Genomic DNA, 27977 nt, shown 5'->3' on the forward strand with positions numbered 1-27977 from the left:
AGGGATGGCAGCGGGCCCCGCAGAGGCCCCCTGCCGCCCTGGGAGCCCTCCTGCAGGGCCCCAGGGATGGCAGAGGGCCCTGCAGAGGTCTCTGTCATCAGGCAGATGGGTTTTGGAGTCTTTGTTAGCATCATGGCTGAACATGAAGTGTAGAGAAAGAGTCCCCTTGTTCTAGTTACCATGTTTGGGATGCTGGAGTCCATCAGCAAAAGGGATGGAGTGCATCTCTGCTGTGTACCATCTGCTGCATCCATCTACCACCAATAAACTGTATGCTCCAGCAGTAACTTGTGGCAGTGTTAAACAAGAAAACAGCATTCCAGGTGAGTGAAGTTTAGCACAGCTTAGAGAAATGGCAAAACCCAGATGTCTCCAAGTAGCTAGGGGGCATTCTGGGCATTGTAGTCCCAAAATAAATTCACCATGGGGACTGGGCAGAGAGGATGGGTAGTTTGCAGTTGTGATGCTGATCCTGTAGCAAAGCCTAAAAAAGTTGACAGCTGCAAAGTTTTGGAATGAGTCACATCTGGATGACAAATGGAGGGCTCAGGGGTTTGCCGCCTGTTCAGTTCAGGCAGCAGGTTGGAAGAGGAGGAGGAGGGAAGAGATGCTCATTAGGGGATCCATTTGTTTGAAACCAAAATATGGTGCTGCTGCTGTGTCAGGTCTCTGTGTGGTTGGTTAAGACGGGCAAAGAACCCTCTGTAAATTCCTTCTGCTTTTTGCTCACTATCACACACAAATCAGACATGCTGAATAGAATTCAGGATAAATAAAACGATATTATTATTATTATTATTATTATTATTATTATTATTATTATTATTGAAAGAGCAGAGGTCAATTCAAAAGATACCCAAATCCTGGAAGACTTTGCCAGTTTAAGCTTAAAAATCAACACGCGTGCATGCAGACAGGCATATGATCACAGGCGAATCAAAAGGAAAGAGATTAAGCAGGAGTGGAAAAGATTGTGTGGAATTGGTGGATAGACACAATATTTTGCAAGGGACCTAATAAACCAGATTAATCTGTTGGAAGGTCTTCTACACAGTCTCTACCAGAAAGTTATTTTTGGGACCATATCTTCCAGGACCTGCAAAACATTGTGTAGCGCCTGGAGTGTTTGGTGAAGGTTGACATGCTGGCTGGATTTCTGGGAGATGTAGTCCAAAAAAGATAACTTTCTGAGTCCTGATCTCTCTACTCCAATTTCTCAGCAGGTGTGATTCCTGTGTTCCCTGTTCTATCACCCTGTTCTCCCACCAAGGCTTATAGAAACCAATCTCTGCAGCTTCTATCATAGGATATTAGTACATGTAAAAGTCAATGGCTCCCAAACGTGTTGTTCAATCATTTGACACAGATTTAACTATTCTAATGCTGCAACTTCTGGGCTGTTTTTTTTTTTTTTACATATTTTTAAATTATTCAGCTGAAGCTAATTTACTACAGTCTCTTGAAGCGCAGCTACAGGGAAAGAGGGTCCAGCCTGAAGCCATGCTACTAGAATAATGCTGGATCTGTCATTGAATGTAAAAGAAATTTTGGACAACTGCTTGGGGTTAAGGGGCTACAGTGCTCTCCAGGGGACCTTTGAGAACTCATATATCCCTAGACAATTTTGCAAATTATTTCTCCTATCCCTCAATCTTAGGCTCAGGAGAGTTATTTTTTTGCAACAAGATATGACAGGAAAGTTGACTGTTGACAAAGGCCTCTCTAGGGCTGGAAATGACCCAGGAGGAGATGTTGAAATTTCCCTCACAACAATGGGGGGCATTTAGGAGCACGCACACACACACACCTAGCCAGGGCTCTGGGGGATGCATGCGTTGTATAGGCCTCACTTTCCCCATCTTAATATAAGACAAGAGCAAAGGATTGATGGAGAGAAAGGAATGAAGAAAAGCAAATGCCTGAGAATTTGATGAAGACCAGAGCTGTGGATGCTCCACATTCAAATTCCCTCACTTAGCCATGAAGCTAACTGAGTGACCTCGGGCTAGTCCAGCCTCTCCTGACCTGGTTACCTGCAGCACTGCCAGATTACAACTCTGTTGGATGAGGATTAGTGAAGTTGTAGTCCAACAACCTGGAGGGTTCCAACTTGGGGAAACAGTTTCCATGGCAGTTTAAGGATGCATCTACAATGCAGTATTAATGCAGTTTGACACCGCCACAGTTCAGTGCTATGGAATTCTGGAATTCGTTGTTTCATGAGATATTTAGCCTACTCTTTGTCACAGCAAACTACAAATTACATGCCCAATAAAGCAGTGCCAAGCCATATTACGTCTGCAGTGTGGCAGCAGCCTTAGTGGTATAAAATCGCTGTAATTCTGCAATATCATACCCTCCAACATTTCAGAGATGGCAGCCAGGCCACATTTGGCCAAGCAACACTGCAGGTGACAAAAGGTATTAATCAGGAAGATCACACAAGCTAGAAAAGCATGCAGCAATTTACTTTTGCTTGAGTCCACTGGGAAGGGCAATATCCCTCTCCCTCCGCTCCTTTCCCCACTGCTGAGCTGCTTTTGCATTTGGAAGTCAGTAGGCAGCTGCAAGTAAGCAAGCTGCGGATGAAGGGGGAAAGTGAGAGGAGGGAGAAACTGGGACATTTTAAAAAAATCTGGGACAGTGGAATGATAGAGGATTAATTGGAATTATCCTTGACAAATTGGGACAGTTCAAGGGTATGCAATATGGATACAGCCACTATTGTTGTTGTTGTTGTTTACATGCCTTGTTATAACTCTGCCTTATGGCAACTCTGTCATAGTGTTTCCTTGGCAAGGTTACTTTCCAGGAGGTTTGCCACTGCCTTCCTCTTAAGCTGAGAGAGTGTGACTAGCCTAAGGACATTCGGTGGACATTCAAACCACTACACCACAATGGCTTTCATACATGTACAGCTTGTATGATTTTATCTCATTTCCCCCATATTCAGACTTTTGAAGGACCAAATGGGCAAGTCACACTCTCTCAGCCTCAGAGGAAAGCCAAGGCAGACCTTCTCTGGTCAAATCTTGCCAAGGAAACCCCATTATAGGTTTGCCTTAGGAACATCGTAAGTCAAAAATGATTTGAATGCACACAACAGCAACTAGAAAAGCTCTTACTGTTAAGGCTGAGCTGCGTGGCAAGTATACTGTGCCGGCTTCAACAGAGTTTGGAAGTGTTAATCTTGGAGAGCTTTTCCAGGAGTGAAGGAATCCCTACAAAACTAACATTCACAAATCCTGGGCCAGAAATAGCTATATGCAGCTACACATTTTGTGTTAAAGGTGGCATGCTAACCCACACTGCAGAATCCTGAGCATGCAAGCCTGGATGCTGGCAAAAGCTCACACAATTTAGTATTTAATCCAAATGAAAGCCCACCCCCCCCCAAAAAAAAACCCAAAAGGAAAAAGGGCATGTAATTTAGTTCCTCACATATCCCAGCGCAGTTTCCTCTGTTTATCGACAGGCAGAGATGGTCAAGGATGTGCCAAGGAGGACAAAGATATGCACCCATACACGGGCAACCGGAGGGATGGGAGGATTTTTTTTTAACAAAACAAAACAATACAAAAGAAAACAACAACAACAAAGAAAATCAGAGGTCTTATTCGAACAAACAAAAGATGGAAGACTTGTCCCAATTTTGGGCACCTTTGCAATCATTTAGCTTGATAGGACATTTCTGGCACCAAAATTGAAAATATGGAATGAATGAAGAATTCCCACAACCGTGACTTTTCCTATCCCAGAGCTGAAGTTATAAGAGAATTGTAGAATTCTCTCTTCTGTCTGGCTCTTAAAAGTGTCAGAACCCTCTTTGGGATTTTTCAACCCAATACCCAAAGGAAGGACCTCTGGAGAAGGATTTATCAAAGGGCCCTTTCACACGACACAATTATAGTGCTGTGATTTCACTTTAGTAACTCCTGTGCAGACTACCTAGGACTGGTAGTCTGGAGAAACACTGTTATATTTTATTTATTTAATCCTCCACATCCATGGATTTTTTTATCCACTGGTTCAAGCATCCACATCTTAAAAATATTTCAAAAATATTTCCAAAAAGCAAACCTTGATTTAGGCATTTTATAGAAGGGACACCATTTTACTATCCCACTGTATTTAATGGGCATCCACAGCATTTTGGCATCCATGGGGGATCCTGGAACCAAACCCCAGCAGATACCAAGGACTCATTGTATTTTTTGGATCTATATCCCACCTTTCTCCCAAAATGGGATTCACTAGTGCTCTCTGGTGGAAAGTTCTACATATCTCAAGAAACTACAAATCCCAGGACTCCCTTAGATAAAACCTTGGCAGTTAAACTGGAATCAAGATGTTATAACTGAGTCATCTGAAAGAGACCAAAGATGCTAATAAACAGTCAAACAATAGTCACTGGGCTGGAACCTTAAGGCCCTTTCACAATGCACAATTAGCAGCTATGGCAACCTCCTATGGCATCCTGGGGCTTGCAATTTTGGAGGTACTAGAACTCTCTCTGGATGGGAATTCTAAGGACTGCTCCCTCAACTGCGCCTTCCAGAATTGCATAGGATTTTGGTCATGGCTGTTGTATGCCTTCAAGTCATTTCCAACTTATGGTGACCCTAAGGTGAATCTATCACTGGGTTTTCTTGGCAGGTCTCTTTAGAGGGGTTTGCCACTGCCATCCTCTGAAGCTGAAAGAGTGTGACTTGCCCAAGGTCACCAGTGGGCTTCCATGGCCGAACCGGGATTTGACACCTGGAGTCATAGTCTAATGCTGAAACCACTATGCTGGTTCTCACACACCATGGCAGTTAAAATGGAATCATAGCACCATAACCATCTAGTGTGGAAGGGCCCAAATAATCTAAGATTATTTGCACGGGTTGATCAGAATGGCAGCTAATGAAGGGGGTTGAAGGGGGAGGATAAGTTGTTCTGAATAAATAAAACCACTTTTCATAGCTGTGGCCAAGAGAGCTTTGCATCTTTTATCTCCCCACTCACTCCACATCTACCACAGGTATCAAAAGCTTCCTGTCACCCGTCTCCCCTCTTTGCCGTCTTTGACCGGTAGTGGAAAATTCTGATAAGCAGCTTTGAAGGTGTGTGCACTTTGGTTTTATTTTCCTTTTTCCTTTCTTCTTTCTTTCTAAAAAGTCTCACATTTGGAAACTGGTATTTTTTTTTGCCCCGAGAAGAAAGGCTAAAAAAAAAAGTCAAGAAAGAAAGAAAGGTGACTGTCTCTAGGAAAAATAAAAGAAGAAGAAGGTATGTTGAAATGTCACCTGCTCTTTTTCATTGTGCTTGCAAATCAAACAGGAAAGAGACGAGAGAGAAAACAGACAGAGAAAGAAAAGAGAAATAGAGAGGTGGAGCGAAAGAAAGGGAAGCAGCAAACTTTGGCCAAGGCATTTCAAATTGGGGGAGGGTCTGAACAGAGGACAGAGGCTGTGCATCTGACATTTCGAATGAGGGCTATTGTGCCCAGGGTTTCATTGAAATGATCAAGGCATGTAAAGTTGGGGAAAAGGCGTGGCAGATCTACCCAGCAGGATCTATTTCTAGACTGTTCTTTCCGAATTTTTATTCTTAGAAAAAAGGCAAAACTTCTCTTCCCTTTTATCCAATTGGCTCTAATTAATTAGACGTTTTTCAAATCCTGTTTTAAGGATTCGTTGGACCTCACCAGGGCTGGAAATTTCCTGTACTCCTAAATTATCCCTAAATTAGCAGATAACTCCACATTAGCTCAGCAAACAGACCAGTCTAACCAGGGCTGGTTGGCAGCTTCATTGCAAATCTGCTCTGGGTTTCAGTCAAAACTTTAAAGGGGTTATTCAAGGTGCTGAATCTTATTGTTGTGTGCCTTTAAGTTGTTTCTGACATTTCCAGCAACCCTACGGCAAACCTATCATGGGGTTTTCTTGGCATGATTTGTTCAGAGGAGATTTCTCATTGCCAACATTAGCCAATGGATTGAACCCTGGTCTCCAGAGTTGTAGTCCAACACTCAAACCACTACTTCAGGCTGCTCTAGAGCAAGTGTATACACAGATCTCAGCTAAAGAGGTCACCGTGTGCTACATCCAATTCTGAATTTCCCATTGCCAGGGCTGTGTACAACCTGTGACCATGCCACATCAATATTAAACTGGATTGAAAATTTAGATTTTCATTTTCTCTTGGAAATTTTAGAAAAGGAACCAGGAAGAAGATAGTGTTTGCCACCCCAGTTGTTAAAATGCCTTGGATTTCACAGGAAAAACAAAAGTACAGTAGAGTAAGGAAAGAGTTAGGGATCCTTACCTGACGCTGAGTTCACGCTGCAGCAGCAAGATAAAAGACACCGTGCAACCAGTATTAGAACAGAGGCAACACCAACGGAGCATTAAGAAGCAAAAGTGGAAATCAACAACAAAACACAGAACAGAAGTACATTCCCTCTATTCAAAGCACCTGGAGCAGTTAGCAGCTTAGTATTTTGGTTGTGGTTTATTTAGCACCAAGGTTCTCACTTCTGCTCAGGGCAGCTCTCAAGGCAGGAGGTCGCTTTGCAAAGTGGTCCCAACTAAGTGTACAAAAATATCTTCCAAATCCCAACAGGTTCCCCTCCATGCCACCCTATTACAGTCAACCCTCCTTATTCATGGATTCTTTATCAGTGGATTCAATTATCCGTGGCTTGAAAAGATTAAAACAATACATAAATTCCAAAAAGTAAACCTTGATTTGCTATTTTATATAAGAGATACCATTTTACACTCCATTGTATTTAATGGGATGGGAGCATGGTGTCCACGGGGAGTCCTGGAACCAAACCCCAGTGGATTTCAAGTCTGTCTTTCAGTTAACCCATCCACTATATCTGCACAACCATTAATTTCTCAAGGGAAAAAACAATCAGCAAACAGCTGTAAAGTTTTAGAACAGGGGTGGGCAATCGCATGGGGCCGGGAGCCAATTTCCTCCTCACCTTTGTGAAACCCCCCTCAACAAATCTAATTACCTTCATTTTTCTTTTGTAGTCCTTCTCAAAATGGCAACAAGAAGTGATGTTGCATCACTTCTTATTACCATTTTGGGAAGGACTGTTAAGGAAAACAGACATATTTGGGGGTAGTATAGAGCTCTGGGGTGGTTCTGGGGTATTTTTGTTTTCACATGTTTGGGGGCTAAGAAAGCAATGTGAGATTTCATTGAAAAGCATAATATACATTTAAGGAGAATGTGAGTGAAAATTTGCCCAAACGTAACATACTTTTTAAAAAATAGGCTTTGGGAGACCACTGGAGGGACTTCAGGGTCCACAAAAGTTGGTCCAGTGGGCACAATTTACCCACCCTTATTTTAAAAGATGCACATATATTTCAGAACTGGGCAGGATCCATCTCACAAGAGACACTGCTTACCATATATAAAAGAAGGGGGCACAGATACCTGTTCTAATATAGTGAACTTGCAGTTTCTGGTGTTGTTAAATACTTTTATTTATTTATTTTTAAAGAATACTTTTGCTGCCATGTTTTCTGAGGTCCCAGTTTTTTCATGAAAAAATTCTCATTTGAAAAATGTAATTTACTGGATGCCCTTTCCCTGTGTCAGCGACATGTTGCATCCCATCAGAGTTCCAAAAAAGTAACTTTTTAAAATTGCATCTCCCTGAATTCAGGCTGGGGAACTCTGGGAGTTGCAGTCCCCAAAGGTAACTTTTTGGAGCACTGCATCCCACATTCACGGCTGGGTGACCTGGCAGAGCTGCATGCTGAGCAAAAGGTTAGCAAAGCAAACAAATGAAAGCATCATCCCAAACCAGGGACCAGATGTGGAACTGCAGGGGAAGGTCCATGCTATTAGTTTTCAAGTGAATTTAGAATTTCACTCTGGCTCCTTTAGCCTCCTTCCAGCTGCTCAAGGCAGGCTCCTGGGCCTTTGCAAAACCTGTTAATATTCTAGGCAAAAATGTAACATTGCCTTCACATATGGTATCACATCTCAAATGGACTGGATGAAATTGTTTCTGCTTCGTAGCTTTCAGTTTCTGCCTTTTGTTCCTGCTTCCTACATAAAGGCAGGACCATTAAGATTAGATGGACTTGAACTCTCTAAATTTAAAACATGAAGCAGACATCTGTGGAACATAATATGGACTTTATGGATGTGTGGGATATTTATAGTTTGCCAAAAAAAAAAAAAAGGGGGGGGAGATTATGCATAGGTGCATAGAAAAATGCACACATTTGAAAATGTGTGCAGGGGAAAAAAGCTTGTGTTTGGGAAAGTGCCCATAAAAACACTTCATTTATTGGGGGGGGGGGCGCTTGCAAAGTAAGTATACAAAATGTATATATTTCAAAGATATATACACAAATTTAGCAGATCTTAAACATGCAGGAAAATCTCTAGAAATATTTCATGTGGACTGGAAAAAAGGAGAAAAATGTAATCACACCCAGAACTGGGATGGAACAAATTTAAGTGTAAGAATGAGAATCAAGTAAGCCCAAGACTGAAAGACTGGGGGGGGGGATCTAAAAATGGCAAGACTACCAAGGTTTGAAGCCTTAGATTTGATGTAATCACTTTGCATCAGGGTACAGGGACACAGCCATTTGGTTGGCTGTGGGATAGGCAGCAGCATCTCTATGGTATGACTGGGTTGTTGTGGAGGGAGGACCACAACCTCTGTGGTGACCACAAACAGACAAATGTAACTTATTCCTGCAAATGCTCAAAAATTCAGGGAGCTTGGTTGACAATCTGTCTCACCAAACCAGTTTTCATGTTCAGCAGGAACAGGTCTTTTGTAAAGCTAACGGGTCTCACTCACCCATTCAAGAACAAGGCCAGCTGAATTAAGAGGAAACTTGTAGGGTCAGGTAGAAGATATGTCATCATCATTGCTAATCAAAAAGTCTTGGCACTTCAACACTGTTAATCCTCATTCCATTATACTATTGTGGTCGAAGCAGGGGCAGGAAGGTGAACAGATTGCCTTGAACAATATACAGTCTGCCCTTTCCTTATGGGGGGATCTGTTCCAGACACCTCCCCCCACGAAAAGGGAAAAGCGTGTATGATTGCACCCCATTGAAATACTTAGGTATTTCACCTAGGCAAAAATGTTAAGTTAAGCCCTGGGGTCTAGTGTATAAGGGACTTTTGGAAAATAACACACTCATTCTGGAAGGAGGCCAGGTTGGTTTCCCATCCCAGTATAAGCACACTTCTTAGAGACCAAAAGCCAGTTGGCACCTCCCTCCATGCATAGGCCATGCACATAGCCAAGGCAAGCTTACCTCTTCCAGTTGGCTGTGGACGTGCTGGACGATCAGGTCAATGGCTACAGTGTTTCCACTTCCTGAGGCCAAAAAAAGAGAAAATATCTGTAGAGTACAATCCCTGTATCTGTGGGACCAGTACCAGCAGTTACACGTACAAGCATCCAAAAATATGTTCTCACTAGGCATTTTCTAGGTCTTCCAGTATGGTTCTATGGTAGGCTTCCACTGGAAATCGAACTTAGAATTGCACTGGAGGCCCTAGATATTCTAGAGAAGTATTTAAACTTTCTATCTATCTATTTATGCAGATGCACTAAAGGTTAGGAAGCCGAAAGTTCTTTTTAAAAAAAATTAACGTATTGTTTTTTGTTGTATTTGTTTTTCAGGGTGGAAGGAATATATTAAAAGTTTGGATATGGATGTAGATATGTTTTTTCTCTTTTTGTTATATATTTTTGTTAATTTACATGTGGAAAATGATTAAAAAGCATTAAACAAAGAGATTCCTAGAGAGGTGTTTTCTCTAGCTGTTTCTAGGTCCTCTGGAGTGATTCTATGGTATGCATCCACCAGAAGTTCTTCATTTCAATAACGTTAGTATCCATGGTTTTGCATTCCCATGGTAAGTTCAGGAACATATCACCTACAGACTGTATACTTTTAATATTAGTACTTTTAATATTAGTATTGATATGGAAAAAAGTCACCAGAAGGCACTACAATACAATCCCCATACAAGCTGCATCAAAATCATAATAGCTATTAAAGTTTGTCCAGGTTATATCTCCTGTTACATTTTCTTTAGAAGGGGCACATTCATGCCAAAACTCAGCTACTGAAGTTTTGCTACACCACAGCTGTTCCATGCAGGAAAGAGATTCACCAGTTGGATTTCTAGATGACCTGTGTTCATGAAGAATAACATATCACCTAGACGTCAATCAGCAGCAGAGCTTGGAAAAGTTAATCTGCTGCAGGGCATGGAGCAGCTGAAACTTCCTCCTCACAGAGAATGTGGTCGAATAGTCCAAACAGGATGTAACTAATTCCCTGCGAAGAGTAGATTGAGCAAACTACCAGCCTGAGAAGGAATTCCATCCAAATCAGGGTGGACAAAGGGCAGAACCCGTACCTCGTGGGACAACGATGTCAGCAAGCCTCATGGTGGGCTGGATGTACTGGTCGAAGGCAGGCTTGACAAATTTGTTGTACTGTTTGATCACCCCCTCAATGTCCCGCCCGCGCTCGGTGATGTCCCTGCGCAGGCGCCGAACCAAGCGGATGTCAGAATCTGTGTCAACAAATATCTTCATGTCCAGAAGCTGGAGGGGAAAGTGACATCAAAGAGTAAAAGCAAGGCATAAACCTAGCACCCTCAAAGCAGGGATGGGCAAATTCAGGGAGCCCAGAGGCCAATTTTACTCCTCTCCCAAAGCCACTGGAGTCAAAGATGTTTTGCTTCCTGAAGCAACAGAGAAGGTGAAGCCCCTCTTCTCTCCATTCCATACAAAGAAACCAACTGGGCAGGTAACTGAAAAGGCTGATCGCAGGCTATCTGATCAGCATTTTTTGCTGTACCTGTGACCATCTATCTAAGGGGGTATAGGCCATGATGCTCTGGCCAAACTTCTGAGTGGTCAAGCACAATACAAGAGTCCCATATGTGATATGACAGTACATCTGTCCATTCAACACCCCTTGGACTCACAATTGAGCTTCTGCTTCCCCTCAGCCCAGCCATTCCATGGCTAGTCAAAAATGGGAGGAAATCAAAGGAGGGTCTGGCCATGTCTCCACAGCCAGATGCTTCTTTGATCCACTCCATTCTCCACCAGCCATGGAATGGCTATGGGGGGGGGGAGAGGTGACTGGCTCAACCATAAGTTCAGGGGCACTCTGGTCATTGCAAAGGGTGGAAGAGTAGACTTACACCTGTTTATGCCACTAATAGGATGTCACCCCCTGTGTCCTTCAACTTCTTGCCATTCCATTGTGCAGCTCCCCAGCATCTATTGCCTGAGGACCTACCCTGCCCTGCTGCAAATCCAGAGTTCATCGTGTAGAAAACCTCCCCCCATTTCATAGCTTTGATTCTGAAACAGAAAAAGCAACAAATCCCTCACTCTCTCTATAACAGGGGTTTGGAATGGTGTGGCCCTTCTGGTGTTGTTGGATTGCAACTCCCAGCACCTGTAGCCAGCATAGAAAATGGTAAGGAAGGCTAGTCATTGCAGTTTTGGAAATATCTGGAGGGATGCACAATCCCCATCCCTGTTGTTGGAAATGCTCTTTGGTTGAGAATTTCCAGTTGGACACTGGATGGTGCTGTTCCCTCAGTTTAGGCTAAACTGCAATGTTTGAGAAGCCGCTTTTAAATAAAATCTGAAAACAAAACAAAATATAATTTCCATGACCCTTTAATGCCTAAGTGGGAAACATTTTTTCAGTGTAGGGCCAAATTCAATTTCAGAGAAGCTCTCAAGGGGGCCACATTCCAATAATGAGTGGGCCAAAGATAAAATACAGTGCCAGGATATTTTAGATTAAAGCTCTTAGTGCCAATAACAAAGGCTTAGGAGAAACATTTCAGCCTTTCAGAGACTTGGAGATGGGGTGGAGGATCTATACAAAAGCTGGAAAATTTTCAAATGATGGCCATCTGGGGAAGAGGATGCTACAGGCAACTTAGGGGCCATTCAGACTACATTTTAACCCGGTTCAGGATTCGAAATTTGCATGTGAAGTTCATATTGGGCCCGATTCTATCACAATCTGTTTCGAGGCATGCACCAGGAAATGCCCCTTAGAGCGGGTTAAAAGAAATCGGTGCAAATAGCATTTCTTTTGAGAAACCCCGGGTTCTGCCGAATCTGAACTTGTCATGATCAGGTCAAGTTCAGGGAGGGATTAACCTCAGGGGGCGGGCACAGGGCAAGGCGTTCCCTCCCCTCTCCTGCTGGCTTTTTGCAAGCTGCTTTTCCCCCCTTTTTTGTTGTTGTTGGGAGTAATGAAAGATTATGCGCATCCTCCTCTTATTCCCCCTCTCCCCCTCCTGTCGCTGCTTGCCCTCCTTTTTTCCTCCTCCTCTTCCTCTTCTCCGCTCTTCCTCATTCTCCTCTTCTTCTGCCAACACCCCCCCCGTGGGCTCTTTCTCCTTTTCCTCCTCCTGACCTCCTTTTACTCCTGCTCTTCTTTCTTCTCTTCCCTTTCCTGTTCCTCTTCTTCCTCCTCTCCCTGCTTCCTCCGTAGCCGAGGAAGAGCAGAGTAGAGGAGGAGGAGGAAGAGGAGGAGGAGGAGGAGGAGGAATGCACAGGGGGCAGGATGGGCTGGGAGAAACCCCCAGGAGCCAAGGACCCTTGGCTCCCAAGGCAGACAGGCAGGGAGGCAGGCAGGCGAGCGACTGCAGTGAGGGAAGGTGTGTGTGTGTGTGTGTGTGTGTGTGTGAGGGGGGGAAAGAAGGAGGGAGGGAAGGAAGGAAGGAAGGAAAAAGGGAGGGAAGGTGGGACAAGGGAGAGAAGAGGAAAGGAAGGAGAGAAAGAAAGAGGGAAGGAGAACACAGAAAGAGGAAGAGAGAAGGAAGGAGGGAGGGAGGGATAAGCAGGGAGAAAGGAAGTGAAGGAGGAGGGCAAAACAGAGGGAAAAGAGAGAAGGAAGGGAAGGAGGGGACCAGGGCAGAGAGAGAGAGGGAGAGGAGGCATCTGTTCCAGGAGGGAACTCACAAAAGCCCCTCCGTTTGGAGCACCACACAAAAGCAAGCAAACAACTCCCAGAATTCCATAGCAAAGAGCCAGAAGAGTTAAAGCGGGGAGGGAAGCTCACAACCTGAAGGCACACAGTACACGCACACACACAGGAGGCAAAAGGGTGACAAGCAGCCAAAAAGGGGAATTGGGGTGACAGGAGGCTACAATGCCTGAGATTTCCCTTTCATTTCCTCTTGCTCCTGGAATCATTTGTTTAAAATGCGAATGCTACAATGACAGTGTTACAAATGTTTTCCTTTCAATTTGGCAAATTGATACTAACTGAATGCTTTTGCTACACACAAGACACACACCAAAGGTTTTTAAATTTGACAGCATCTGCGCACTTTGCCCGCCAGATTTTTTTAAAAAGGAGTTGGGAAGCCCCCATCTGCTTAGCCAATGGCTGCAAGAAACATCACCTTTTACGAAAGCGGAACTAATTTGATTGACAGCAGAGGACTCTTCCTTTCAAACCGGTTTAAAGAGCTGCAATGGCTGCCGGGGCTAAATACCCCGATTGAGGTATTTGTAGTGGGCACTTGCTTCCAGAGGCATTTGGAGGGGCAGAAACCGAATCTTCCCAGTTCCTTCCAGTTAAAAACTGCCAGTGGGAATGAGCCCTTAATCAAAATGTGAGTATTGGTAAGGTAGTTTGCATTCCTCAGTCATAAAGGAGGAACTCTCAAAAAATAAATTTGCAAGTCTTAAAGGAATCAGGGAAATCCAGGTCAAGAGAAGAAACAGTATTGCTCTCTATACAGCTTTGGACAAGCTGGAACATATCCAAAGATGGTAAAAGGTCTAGAAACCAAGACTTATGCTCGGAGGCTGAGCTTGCAGAAGAGAAGACTGAGAAATGACTTGACAGTATCATTAAATATTGGAAGAGATGTCACATAAAAGGTGGCACAAGTTTGTTTTCTGCTGCTCCAGAGGCTAGAAAACAAATCAGTGGGCTCAAATTGCAGGAAAAGACATCCCAGCTAAACAGGAGGACATTCTTGACAGTAACAGCAGTTTGACAGTGGAATTGATTGCTTTGGAAAGTGGTGGGATTTACTTCACTGGAGGTCTTTAAGCCATAGGTTCAAAGACCATATCTCTGGGGTGCTTTAGTTATGCATTCCTCCATGGCCATGGCTGAGTTGGAGTAGATAGCTCTTGGGGTCCCTTCCAACTCTACAATTTGATGAAATCTTTATTGCTCTTGTCTTGACCCAGGTCAGATTGTTCATTTATTTATAGAGTCACAGAGCTGGAAGAGAACACAAGGGCCATCTAGTCTAACCCCTTGCCATGCAGGAATATTTAGCCTCTGTGTTATCTGCCCTGATGGGAAGCTGTTCTCCAGAGTCTTGAGTATGAATTTAGGAGCTTTTTCTTGCAAATCGTGTGCTGTACTACCAAGTGCTACTTCTTTCTTGAAAGACTCTACTCCTTTTCGCTCAAAATTTGATTTGATACTACACTAAAATGGTGCTTTAAAATTCTAACACCAACAAGGACCACTTTCCCTATAAGAGCACAAAGGTAGGGGCTGTTTATTATTAAACTGGCATAAATCCTCTTACCTTTAGGAGTTCCTTGTCAGCAAATGCCATGATGCCTTCAAATATGATCACATTAGCTCCATAAAGGGTTTTCTGGAAGAAAGAGAGAGATGTTTTTTTGAAAGGTTTAGTTTTTAAAACGTATCAGGGAGATAAAAAGAGAAAAACAGCCTAAAACAAAAAGGTAGGCAAAATGGAGGGGTGAAGGGGGGTTCAGGGAGTTTTTAATCAGGTTACTCTATTAAAGTGGTAAAACATGCAAAGAGAGGAATGGGACATGAATGCATGAAATGTCTAATGCAGCAATTCCCAGCCTTGATGGCCTCCAGATGCCCACAATTGCTGGGGATAAAGGGTATTGCAATCTCATATATCCAGAAACCACCAGCTTAGGGTAAGGTTAGTCTGTAGTGCAAAGATGAAATATCTCTACCTCACCCCCATGTTTTGACCTACAGTTCCCATTATCCCCATCCAATAGGATTGTGGAAGCTGTACTCCAAAATGTCTGAAAGGATAAGTGGATAACTTGCATTAATAGATGCTATAGATTTTTCTCCACTGTAGGAGCATTCAAATATTCATCTTTGTATAGTCGGCTTTCCATAGCCACAGCTTATGCAACCACTCCTGCTTGAAAATATTCCCATATTGCTCTCTCTCTCTCTCTCTCTCTCCGTTTAGAGAGAGAGAGAGAGAGAGAGAGCGCAAAGTTTGGTTTTGCCATTTTATATAAGGTATGCCATTTTATGTAATGGGCATCCACAGATTTTGGTATCCAGTCCACAGAAAACCAAACCCCAGCAGATACTAAAGGCCTACTATATTTCCCCTGTATTTGAATGTCCCAAACTGTTGTACAGGAATTATTGTGCAGGGAAAAAAATATGGGTTTGTTTGTTTTTTGTGTGGGAAACAGTGTTTTCAGTTTCTGTGCATTTTTTTTGCCCCAAAACCTCCCCATGTTTTTCTTCACACAATAATTTCTCTGCAATACTTCAAGACACTGAAACACCAGGAGAACATTGAACAAAAGACGTATTCTTCCTAAAGGAAAACTTATGACTGTTGGGAAACACATTTTTTGACCTGAAAACGAATAACTGCTAATAAGCTTGAGCATCCCTAACCCCTTTGTCTATGAGTGGAGGCTTTTTGGTCCCCAGTGGGTTGAAATGAAAGTTTTGAATTAAGAAGAATATCCAAAGTATAGCACACCCATTCTTTTTTGCGACTGTGGGTGGTGAAATCGTAAATGGGGATCTTGACACTTTTCCCTTGTTTGAGTTTCTTCAAGGTGGAGATGATCAGGTCAAAATCGAAAGCGTCGGGGTGGTCAAAATTGTAATCGTTGCTGGCTGCCAGTTGCTGTTGTTCCTTTGTCAGGACCTGCCAGAAAGGAGAACAAAAACTGCATCTCATCTTACAGCACAGAAAATGCAAGCGACTAGGAAATCAAAGTAACTTGGCTGGTAGATGGCAAAGGGATTTGTTTATTTATTCTAAGTAGTTATCAGAGTGGCAATATATTCAACATATATTCATACACAGATGAAGCATACACAGATGAAGGGTTCCCAAATGCTGGCCTTCCAAGTGTTTTGTGCTCCAGCTCCCAGAAGCCTCAGCCATCTTGGCCAATGATCTGGGATTCTGGAAGCCAAAATCCAAAATGGAAGACCAGCGTTTGGGAATCATTGGTCTAGTCAATTCATAAGTTGGAAATGATTGAAGGCACACAACTACCACAACAATTCATACAGTTTCTGGTCTAATCAACTTCCAAAATTAAAACAAGTGGCTGACATTCTGGTTGGGGTTTGCATATTTGCCAATGGCCTTATCAAACTGAATTAGGTAAATCTGCAATGTCCATAGCCACCTAAGGGCTGCAGTGGCCTTATAACTTATGGTCATCCATTGCACAATGGAAGCCTGTGGGGTGATTGATGTGCCATGCTCTGGCTATGAAGTACAACATGTCCTCAGGTGCATCACAAGTGCCCAATGCACATTGGAGCACTCTTGCCACTGCCCAAATGCACATCTTTGCGATTCACTAACAGAGTTCCATCACGTTTTTGCAATGTAGCTATGGATTTGTAAACTCACAAAAGGTAAACAGACATAGGATCTCAGCCAATGTTTTTGAGGGCCATGCAATCAAAAACAATAGTGTTGATCAGTGTGTCTGGAACAGGTGGCAGCCAAACCTGTATACTGTGTGTGCATATGTGACATTTGAAAATCAGCATGATGAAGAAGGCGCATAGAGATAAAGACTTCTCTGGCCCTGAAGCCTTTAAATTGTTTCTGAAAAGGGATGCAGATCCCTAAATGCAACTAAGGTGTTTGGTGAGGACACAGGAGAGAGCCTTCTCTGTGGTTGCTCCCAAGCTGTGGAACTCTCTCCTACCAGAGGCTCAATTGATCCCCTCCCTGCTCTCTACATGCGAAGTTAAGATGACCTCCTTATTTAGGCAGACATTTGATCAATTTAAAAACCATATGGTGGAATAGTGTTGATTTGTGGTTGTTTTTCTTGTGTGCCTTCAAGTCGTTTCCTACCCTAAGGCAAAAAATATAATGGGGCTTTCTTGGCAAGAAAGGGTCTGCCATTACCATCCTCTGTGGCTGGGAAAGTGTGACTTGCCCAAGGTTACCCAGTGCGTTTCCCCATGTCCAAGACGGGATTTGAACCCTAGTTTACAGAGTCCTAGTTCAACACTCAATATGATATGCTTTTATCCTGCTTGTTTTTAATTATGTTTCAAATGTATTTAAAACTATTTTTAATTACCTGGTTTTTTTAAAATAGTGTTGTTATTTGTTTTTAGTTCTTGTAATGTCCATTTTAGCTAGCTTCTATTTTAAAATTTGTAAGCTGCCTTGGATCTCTTGCTGGGAGAAAAGCAGAAGTAAACATTGAATGAATAAATAAATGAATAAATGAGATGACAAAATTCTGAGCAACATGGAGACAATAGCTGAGGAAGTTCTTGCACTTCTCTCATAACATGAGCACTTTGGGCCACGTTTGGGACACAGACAAAGAAGCTATTGCTTGCTCTGTGGATAATAAATGCATTGAATAGACCTCACTGCAAACCAAATACAGGGATGCCTGCTGAGTTAGATACCTTTAAAAGGAATGTGCAAATTCAAGGAGTCTGGAGAAGCCTATCAGTAGCTACTAATGACAGCTAAAGAGAGAAGTATGTTCAGGGTAGTATACCCCTGAATATAAAAGTGCTGGTAGGAAGGAAATGGTCATGTTGTTGTTGTTGTTGTGTGCCTTCAAGTCATTCCTGACTTGAAAGCACAAGTTATGATAACCCTAAGCATAGTGTAGTAGTTTGAGAGCTGGACTAGGACTCTGGAGATCAGGGTTCAAATCCTGGCTGAGCCATGTAAACCCACTGGGTGACCTTGGTCAAGTCATCATCTCTTAGCCTCAGAGGATGGTAATGGGAAACCCCCTCTGAAGAAACTTGCCAAGAAAACCCATTGGCTTTAGGGTCACCATAAGTCAGAAACAACTTGAAGGCACCTAACAGACAAAAGTGACACTATCATGGGGTTTTCTTGGCACAATTTGTTCAGAAAGGGTTTGCCATTGCTTTCCTCTGAGGCTGAGAGTGTGTGATTTGTCCAAAGTCACCCAGATTCGAATCCTGGTCTCCCTGTGTCCTAGTTCAACTCTCATACCACCGTATGCTGTCGCAAGTGGTCACAGCCATAATCAATGCACTCTGCTCAGTTTCTTGGTTCTTTGACTAACTTCTGTTAGAAAAGAGCATACCATGCTCAATGGACCAACTATTTTATCCAGCAAGAGCAATTTTATGGTCTCCTGAAACACTGGTTGTGTTCATTGATGATTTGGATTGAGAATGCAAATACTTTATGGGCTCCCAGAGCCATGGTAATGTTCACTGATTGTTTAGACTGAATAGATATTCAAAGATTGCTGAATAATTGATGGTACAGTGAACTCTATTAAGCTGCTCTGGGTAATGCAGTTAAACCTGTCCTGTTAAAGGTGGAAAACCAGGGGAGGAAGAGGACATTAAATCCCAATATAAGTTTCTGATTAATGATTGCTCAGCTTGGTTACAAATCTGATTCACGGGATTATAGACTGCAAAACAGATTGTACCAGAACTTTAAACAAGTTTTAGAATAAATCTTTGACATGATGCTGGCAAAATCATCATAAGGATGAAACAAAGACAGGTTAATTTAGAATTAATTATTGACTAGCAGCTAGTAGTTAATAGTTGTTATATTAAGTGAATTGTGCAAGGTTTGGATAATAAATCCAGAGAAGCAAAGTGATACAGCTCACCAGAAAATCAGATACTGTAGCTTCGTAATTAATCTTGTCAGCAGGAAGAACCTAAGGTGAATTTAGCATTTAAAGCTTGGGAGGAATAATAAAATCCTCCAGATGTTGAATTGCAACTTCCATCAGCCCTCACTAGCTTAACCAAAGGTGAGCAATCCTATAGAACCATCTCAGATAAATATTTTAGACTCCTTCAAAATACTAGTTAGCCATGGCTTAATGTTGATAATGCACCTTGTTTAACTAATTGGTATTCTTAGACACTTGAAACTTTAAGGAAGTCTAACGCTGCATCTGCACTGCAGAAATAATCCAGGTTGATACCACTTTAAGTGCCATGCTCAATACTATAGAATTCTCTATCAGAGAATGCTAAAGGCCTCACAAAACTACACTTCCCAGAATTCCATACCATTGAGCCATGGCATTTAAAGTGATGTGAAATTGGATTATGGGTCTAGACGTTTTCTAGTCATGCCCAGGGAGGGCTGATGTGGGACAATTCAATCTAATCCCTTACTCCACCCCATATATGTTTCACATCTTCATACCTGTTCTAATATCAATACTTGGGCTTGATTATTATTAGATATTGCAAATGTAACCTAACAGTTTTTTGCATTCTTGACCTTTACTCTCAGTGGCTGGCATTCTGTATTTCAGTTGTGGATTTGTCACCTGACTGCTCTGTGTTCAGCATAGTCATGATCATGGCATGACTGCCATGATCATAAATGACTACTTTACCAGATAGCAGACACACTGAGCGATGCCAGTATGTATAGAGATCTTGTAGCACATTTGAGACTAACTGAAAGAAAGAAGTTGATAGCATGAGCTTTTGTAGACTTAAGTCTACTTCCTCAGATGCATTTGGTCCAAATGCATCTAAGGAGTAGACTTACGTCTACAAAAGCTCATGCTGCCAACTTCTTTCTTTCAGTTATTCTCAAAAGTGCTACAAGATCTCTCCACATACTGATTCTATAGACTAACACAGCTATATCTTTGAATTCTGTGCAATGCCAGTTTGTTCAGATGGTGACTGGGGTGCAGAAGGATGATGTTTCCACCTCCTTCTGGCAGCGTGTGAGACAATCAAAAGCAGGATACGTGCAACAATTCCTTGTTGCGGTCTTGCTCAATGGTGGAAGAGGGCTAGAAACATCCTTTTCCTGTACTCTGATCACCAACCGAACAGATTTCCATCTCTTGGTGTAGCTGCTGCCTATTAAAGTGAAGGGGGAAGAGAGGTCAGACCAGGAGATGTTACTTAGTTATGCGTGTGTAACTGAGTAGGTGATCTGGAATGTGGGCCAATTCTTTCACATCTATGAGAACAAAGTTATGTTACTGAGTATCTGTAGCTCCTAACGTACCTTGTAGAAGGAGTCCATGGACAGAAGGACTACCCACGGCACATCTAAGGCCTCTATGATCATCCTGGCTACGGTGGTCTTACCAGAAGCACTGCCTCCCCCAAGGCCTGTTAAGTACGGAAAGGGAATGAAAACATGAAACAGAAAGTTTGGTGCAACTTATAACTGAAATGAGTTTCGTACACAGCAACTGACAGCTAAGGTTTAGGCATTCTCCTCTTTTCACTGAATGCCCAAGCTGAAAAGATCCTTCATCTTTTGCCCTCCCCCTTTTGTTAAAAAAGCATTTTAAAATGGTTTTAATTTTTTTTAAGCCTTTCAACACTCTTTTCAATTGTTTAATATGTTCCTGATTAAACTCTTTTTAATGTTATTTTGGAACTGTTTAAATTGTTCATATCATATCTGTTTCCTGCCCTGAAATCTCGTGATAAAAAGGGCAGGATAAAAATATTCTAACAAATAAAATAACTTATTGCACCTGGAGGGACAGAATCATAGGCTCTTAGTATTGGAAGGAGCCACAAGACAAATCTAGTCCAATCACCTGCCATGCAACTAAAGCACTCTCAAAAAATGGCCAAGACTTACAAAGAAAGAGAATCCACCACCTTTCGAGGGAGTCTATTATACTGTTGCATGGTTCTTACAGTAAAAAAGTTCTTCCTTACGTTGAAGTGGAATGTCAAAAAATTAACTGATGAAGGGTAAGAAATTAATTACCAATAAATTCTTTCCAAACTCTATGCAAATGGATGGGAATCCAAAACAGAACTCCCAGATTGCATCTGCAGAAATAATTCGGTTTATCTATGGCACAATGCTATGGATTGCTGGGAACTCTAGTTTATCCATGGCTCAATGCTATGGAATTCTGGAAACTGTAGTTTGCTGTGGTACCAGAGCAGACTACAATTCCCAGAATTCCATGGCAGTTAAAGTGGTGTCAACCTGGATTATTTCTGCAGAGAGGAAGAGCTCTTACCAATGACAAAAGCCTCTTTTGACTGTGTCCCATGTTCGTTGTACCAGGGTGGCCGGCCTGCAGTGTAAATGGTCCTCTTGCTCGTCCGCAGGAGGGGTGGCTCAGATTTGCACTGGCTGGTGGTCCGTTTCCGTGGTGACCTGGTGGTACCCACGGCAGGTAGCAGCCTGTCTAAGGATTCGGCACTGCTGTTGCTAAGAGACAAGAAGAGGGAGAATTTTGCAGGTGAGTGGTAAACCTGAAAGAGGAGAGCACCAACAGTGGAGCTTCAAAAGCTTGAATCATGCATTTTTGTGCATTTTGGTTGATCAAATATAGGTATCACCATTTTGTGGATTTAGGATGTTATTGTACTTACCAATAACCAAGAGAGTGCTATACTTGAAAGACTTGGGTTAGAACCCCTGACACCATGCTCTCCAGCGTTTCACAGATGAACACTAAGATGTGTGTGGCCAAGCAAAACTGGAGTGTGGTTGCGATGGTGAAAGCTGTTAATGAGGAAGAATACACAAGCTAGGAGATGCTGCAGCAGTTTTCTTTTGCCTTAGCGTCCTGGGAAGGAGATAATTGTACCCTTGCTACTCCTCTCTCTCCTCCCCAAATTAATTGACTGCAAACTATTCTGCAACTTTGAACTCAGTTGGAGCAATGAAAGAAAGCCAGGATGAGGAAGGAACGCAGGAGGAGGAGAGAGAAACTGGGACATTTTTAAAGCTGCTGAAAAAGTCAGAAGTCAAAGGATTGGTTGGGATTGTCGTTTCCAAACTGGGAGGGTATATGGTATTATTTCACCACTCACGTTGTTCACCCTAAACTACTGCACAAAGTGCTGTCAGGATAAAATGGAAGATGGATCCCAATCTTGGGAGGAAAGTGGGATAAAAATAAATATAATAATAAAAAGATGGAAAATGGAATGTACACCACCCTGAGCTCCTTTAAAGGAGGCAGGAACCAGAGCTTGGAAAAGTGACCTTTTGGCACTACAAAGCTCAGAATTAGCCAGTCAGCATGACCAATGGGCACTCCAGCAGTTATGTACTGTATGGCTGTTCTTCTGAATGCATCTGCAGACAAATGACCTGCTACAGCTGCACATAAAGGGACTGTCATAGAGTGCAGCTGCTGGAGTGTCTTCTGTAGAGAGGGATGAGTACAGAGAGGGCAGCTGCTAGAGTGTTTAGCATCAATGTGCAGGATTTCTCCAATCTATCTGGAACTAGGGAGAGTTACCATTTCAATTACCATATATACTGGACTATAAATCAATCTCATGTATAAGTAAAGGTCAGATTTGGGGGCCAAAATGATGGATTTTGATATGACCCGGTGATACATCGAGGGTGAAACTTATGGGCACATAACAAAGGAACTAAAAGATGAAGCAAAGGAAAACAGTGCAAAAGAACTTACAAAATTTCAGCAGGCATAACTGTTTGTGCTTATACTAAAGGCTGGATGGATGAGGTAACAGAGAGGAATCAGTGCTCCCAGGAGGGATTATGCTCTTGCCTTAAAGTACATGGATATGTCGACTCAGGATCTTTGGGGTCAATTTTTGACTAAAAGCTCTAGACATATACATGAGTATATACAGTATTGTATATACACCAGGAGCCCTGGTGGCGCAGTGGTTAAATGCCTATACTGCAGCCTCTCACTCAAAACCATAAGGTTGTGAGTTCAGTACCAGCAAAAGGGTTCAAGCTTGACTCAGGCTTGCATCCTTCCGAGGAGGTCATTAAAATGAGTACCCAGATTGTTGGGGGCAATTATCTTACAGTTGTAAACCTCTTAGACACTGTTAGTTCAGTATGAAGAGGTATATAAATGAAGCTGTTTGTTTTGTGTAGTGATAGGGAAAGGATGCATGTGTGTACGCATGCCAGTTTGAGCAGGGAAAAGATATGTATACAGTGGGCTCTCACCTAGGGTTGCCATAAATCAGGACCTCCGAACCGGGACAAATGTAGGACAACATTTTCAAATGTAGGACACTTTTTTTAAAGCAGATCCAAGCCTCTCCCTCCCAGTTTCACTTTCCTCTCCCCCCCGACCCCTTCGGGGGAGAGGAAATCCCCGGAAAGGAGAAGCTTGGGCAGTGGAGGACAAGCCTAGATCGAGGACGCAGGCTCCTGAGGGACTTGTGTGCTTGGCCCAGGCCTGTCCTCCGAGGCCACTCTCCTCTTCCCAGACCTCCCCTTTCCCCCAAAGGAAGGCAGGAAAGGAGAGGAGAGACCTGGGCACTAGCCCGGTCCTGCTCTTCCCGGACCTCCCCTTTCCTGCAAAGGGCTCTTTTTGGAGCCCTTTGAAGAGAAGGGAAAGGAGCAAGGACTTGGCGGCTGTGGAGGACAGTCCCCGGCCTCTCCTAAGAGGCTTCATTTTCCTCAGGACAAAGGGAGAAGCCTGACCAAAGCAGGGAAGGTAAGTAGGGAACTAGGGAGGGAAGGAGGGAAGGGGGAGGCAAGGCGAGGGACTTTTGTCCCCAATCCGACATCCCATGCTTCTTTACCGAGACTCTACTGTACACAGAAAGTGCTCTTTGGGGGGGGAAACCTTTGAAAATGGGCACCCACCTCCTCCTCCTCCTGTTTCCCCCTCCTCCTCCTCCTCGCCATGCACTAAGAAAGGGCACTTTTCCCTCCCCCTGGCTGGCCCAGAGTCTCATTCCTCCTCCTCCAAGGGTCTACCTCCTCCTTGAGGCTGGCCAATGGCAGAGTGGGGCTGGAAACAGCTCCGCCCCAGCTGCTGTGCCATTGGCCAGCCAGCCTCAAGGGGACGAGTGTTCCCTTTAGGCGCGATGGCTTCCGGCCGGGCCCAAACCCAGGATTTAGAGTGAACCGGACCGTGACCGTGACCGTGCCAAACTGCAAAAACCGTTACAAGCACGGGCACAGCAGGGTTATGGCATCCCTACTCTCACCATATGCGTATAATACCATATATAACACTAATGTAGTATAATAATCTGCTAATACCTCACTGATTCCTACACTCTAGGATCATATCATAATCATGTAAGGGTCTCAAATCCCACCTACTATCATCTGGTGAAACCAAGATCATAACTATCTTTGTTTCTACCCTGCTTTCCCTCCCATAACTTGGGACTCAAGGTGCATTACAAATTAAAGTAAGTGGAACAGGATTGAAGCAGCCAAATAAAGGCAACACCAAAATGGAATTAAACTGTTTGACAACACTAGGATCAGTTTGAAACATGCATTTAACCTGTTTTAAAAGAGTCAAATTTTAAAAGTGCAGCATATTCTTAAAAGTCCTTTACTTCAGAACCTGCAGTCAGTTGCAAGGGTTGCTTCTCTCCTCACAGACGTTTGGGGCACTTTTTACTTTGAATCCAACTCCTGCCAAGAAGACTGGTAACTTGAAAGAAGATGCAAAAATATATACATACACACACCAGAGAAAGAAGAGCAGGGCATAGTGGAGTGCTTGGCAGCAGTGTGAGCAATTTCTACTGCCACCACGAGATGGCAATGATGCTTATTGTTGTGCACCTTCAAGCCATTTTCCGGATTATGGAGATCCTAGGCAAACCAATCACAGGATTTTCTAGGAAAGATTTGTTCAGCGAGGGTTTCCTCTCCTCTGACGTCGAGAGAGTGCGACTGGGCAAGGCTACCCAGTGGGTTTCCATGGATGAGTGTAGATTCAAACCCTGGTCTCTAGAGTTGCTCAAACCACTACACCACATTGGCTCTTGGCAATGATGTTACTACACTTCCCTTTTATGGAGTTTGAGGTACTCTGTACTAAGTAGTCCAGGGTGGAATCTAAAACCAGAGGAAGATGATTTTCTACCACTGAGGGAAGGACTTTGCATTTTGAGCTTTCAATACCCTCCAGGTACTAGGTAAGAGCCAATATGGTGTAGTGGTTTGAGTGCTGGACTAGAGAGATTACCACACTGGCAAAAAAGATGGGAGCATAGTGAGATGTTCCTGCAATATTGTGCGATAATGCAATGATTATCACACAATGTCACGCGACATCACGATTATCCTGCAATTATCCGGTAAATAAAGAGGAATTCTAGCACTTTTTATTCACTGGATTCTCCCATGAATAAAAAGAGGCATTAGAATTCTTCTTTATTCAGTCACTAGATAATCATGACATCGCGTGACATCGTGTGATAATCATCACATTATTGTGCAACATTGACGGGAGCATCACGCTATGCTCTCATCTTTTTTGCCAGTGTGATAATCTCCTAGGACTCCAGGAGACCAGGGTTCAAATCCTAGTCTCAGCTATGGAAACCCACAGTGTGACCTTGGGGAAGCCACACTCTCTCAGCCTCAGAGGAAGGAAAAGGCAAACTCTTTTGAACAAAACTTACCACAAAATCACTGTGACAGGTTCACCTTAGAGTCACCATAAGTCAAAAGTGACTCAAAAATAGCTTCAAAGCCTAAGATGACCCCATCACAGAGTTTTTGGAGCATAATTTGTTTGACTTGGGGGGGGGGGTATCTTTGCCTTCATCTGAGGCTGAGAAAGCGTGACTTGCCCAAGGTCATCCAGTGGGTTTCCACAGATGAGCGGAGAGTAGAATCCTGGTCTCTAGAGTCACAGTCCAGCGTTCAAACCACAATACCATACTAACTCTCTAAAGAGGCACAAACGGCTACCTTCAGTTTTTTATGTGCCACAAAATCATGCAAGCAGCAATCTGATATTTATAAATCAGAAAGGCTTAGCCAAAGATCATCCAAGCTGCCTCTCTTTATCAGGCTGAGTGCAGCTCAGGGAAGAGAGGAGATAAACCTTCTCCAAGAGCTCTTTTGGGTCTGGCAACTGTGTGCGGCAAAACTCACCACTGCTCCTTGGCCTTTGGCCAGCGGGATAAGCTCTGGACTGGAGCAGCAAAACCTTCACCAAGCCAGGGACAGCAGAGAACGGATTATTTATAGCTGATCTTTTGGAGGCCAGCTGGTTCCAGCCCTCCTCTGGTTTTCCATTTCCGAGGCAGAGAGCATCTCCTTTCGCTGATAGATTTATAGTGCTAGCAACCAGGCAAAACAAGAGTCCAGGAGGGGGATTCAAAATGCCCTGTGCAGATGAAGCACAAGAGAGAGGTCCCTTCCCTTGTGATCACAGGTAAGGATGATCACACCCACCCACCTTCATCACCTCTGGGGAAAGTCTGTCCCATTTAAGAATCTTGAAGTGAGGTCTCAGGTTCATTCAAAGGAGTAGTCATAGTGGGTGAAGTCAAGTTCAGAAGGACAGGCTGATTTTAAGAGTCGCCACCTTTTTCCTTACTGACTTGGCTCCTGCATTTAGGGCTGCTGCCACACTGCAGAATTAATGCACTTTGACACCACTTTAACGGTCACAGCTCCACCCTGGGATCCTAGGATTAGTAGTTTGTTGTGACACCAGAGCTCTCTGAAAGAGAAGGCTAAATACAGTGGGCCCTTGGTATCTGCTAGGAATTGGTTCCCAGGACCCTCCGTGGATAGTAAAATCCGTGAATGCCCAAGTCCCATTAATTACAGTGGTGTAGTAAAATGACGTCCCTTATGTAAAATAGCAAAATCAAGGTTTGCTTTTTTGGAATTTATATATTTTTTGAATATTTTCAAGCTGTGGATGACTGAAACCATGGATAAAGAATCTGTGGGTATGGAGAGCTGACAGTATCTCACAAAACTAAAGATCCCAGGATTCCATAGAATTGAGCCATGGCAGTTAAAGAGGCATTGAACTGCATTAATTCTGCAGTATAAATGCAGCTTTGGACAGCAGCCTGACAGATAGAAGAATGCTACTTAAAGTGGTGGTCCATAGACTGGCAAGAGTCTCTGAGCTAGTGGCTACCAGTCCTTGGCATTTTAAGAAAAAGGGGGGGGGGGAATAACTGTAGCTCATCGGCACACATATGTACTGGTGCATGACATACTGCAAAATAAAATAAAATAAAATAAAAATGGCCAGAAGCTTGCATGGGAGGTGTGTCTTCCTAAGTGGATTTGTGTTGGAGGGAATTAGAATTGCCAATATGCACAATATCCATATCTAGTAGGTGGCTACCTGTTTAGCAGAGCTGGCAAAGAACTGATGCACAATGGGAACAATTGCACCAATGCACAATGGGACTGATGCACATTGGGACTGGTGAAAAGTGTGTGGATCCCAATGTGCATCAGGGATCAAGGTGCATTGGCCACTCTTGATGGTGTCCTGTTACACATCTTCACAATTCAAGAGTTTCTTAGTGTCTCAGCTATGTATTTAAGTGCACATATATGTACACTGGGGAAAAGGCAATGCAATTGGCCCTCCACATTTGCGGCTTTGACTTTTGCAGATTTGATTATTTGTGGTTTTGATTAATACGTTCTCTCTAGGAATCTCTAGGTCCTTCAGGGCAACTCTGCTAGAAGTTGAGCATAGAGTTGTGCTGGAGAACCTAGAAATTCCTAGAGAAAACACATGCAAATCACTCCTGCATTCCCAGGCTCACACAGTATATATATACCCAACTTTTTCCAGGCAAGCAGTCTCTGAAGATGCCAGCCACAGATGCTGGCGAAACATCAGGAAGAAACTCTTCTAGAACATGGGCACATAGCCCGAAAAACCCACAAAAAAACTACTTCTCTAGGTATTTGTAGGTATTCCAACATGGTTCTATGATCAACTTCTGGCAGAT

At 43.2% G+C, this 27977-nt stretch overlaps 1 protein-coding gene across 1 annotated transcript in view; it reads right to left on the bottom strand.

The window, feature by feature from the left end:
* Positions 1 to 27977, bottom strand: part of UCKL1 (uridine-cytidine kinase 1 like 1) — a 61928-nt gene that overhangs the window by 20721 nt on the left and 13230 nt on the right. The window contains exons 2-8 of the mRNA XM_042462434.1: positions 21293 to 21486; positions 20308 to 20414; positions 15799 to 15969; positions 14602 to 14673; positions 10417 to 10606; positions 9300 to 9361; positions 6310 to 6326 (exon numbers count right to left, since the gene is read on the bottom strand). Of these exons, the coding sequence (XP_042318368.1) occupies positions 6310 to 6326; positions 9300 to 9361; positions 10417 to 10606; positions 14602 to 14673; positions 15799 to 15969; positions 20308 to 20414; positions 21293 to 21486 (813 nt within the window). The remainder of the gene's footprint in view (positions 1 to 6309; positions 6327 to 9299; positions 9362 to 10416; positions 10607 to 14601; positions 14674 to 15798; positions 15970 to 20307; positions 20415 to 21292; positions 21487 to 27977) is intronic.

The sequence above is a fragment of the Sceloporus undulatus genome, chromosome 4 (genome assembly GCF_019175285.1).
Source record: "Sceloporus undulatus isolate JIND9_A2432 ecotype Alabama chromosome 4, SceUnd_v1.1, whole genome shotgun sequence".
Classification (NCBI taxonomy): Eukaryota; Metazoa; Chordata; class Lepidosauria; order Squamata; family Phrynosomatidae; genus Sceloporus; species Sceloporus undulatus.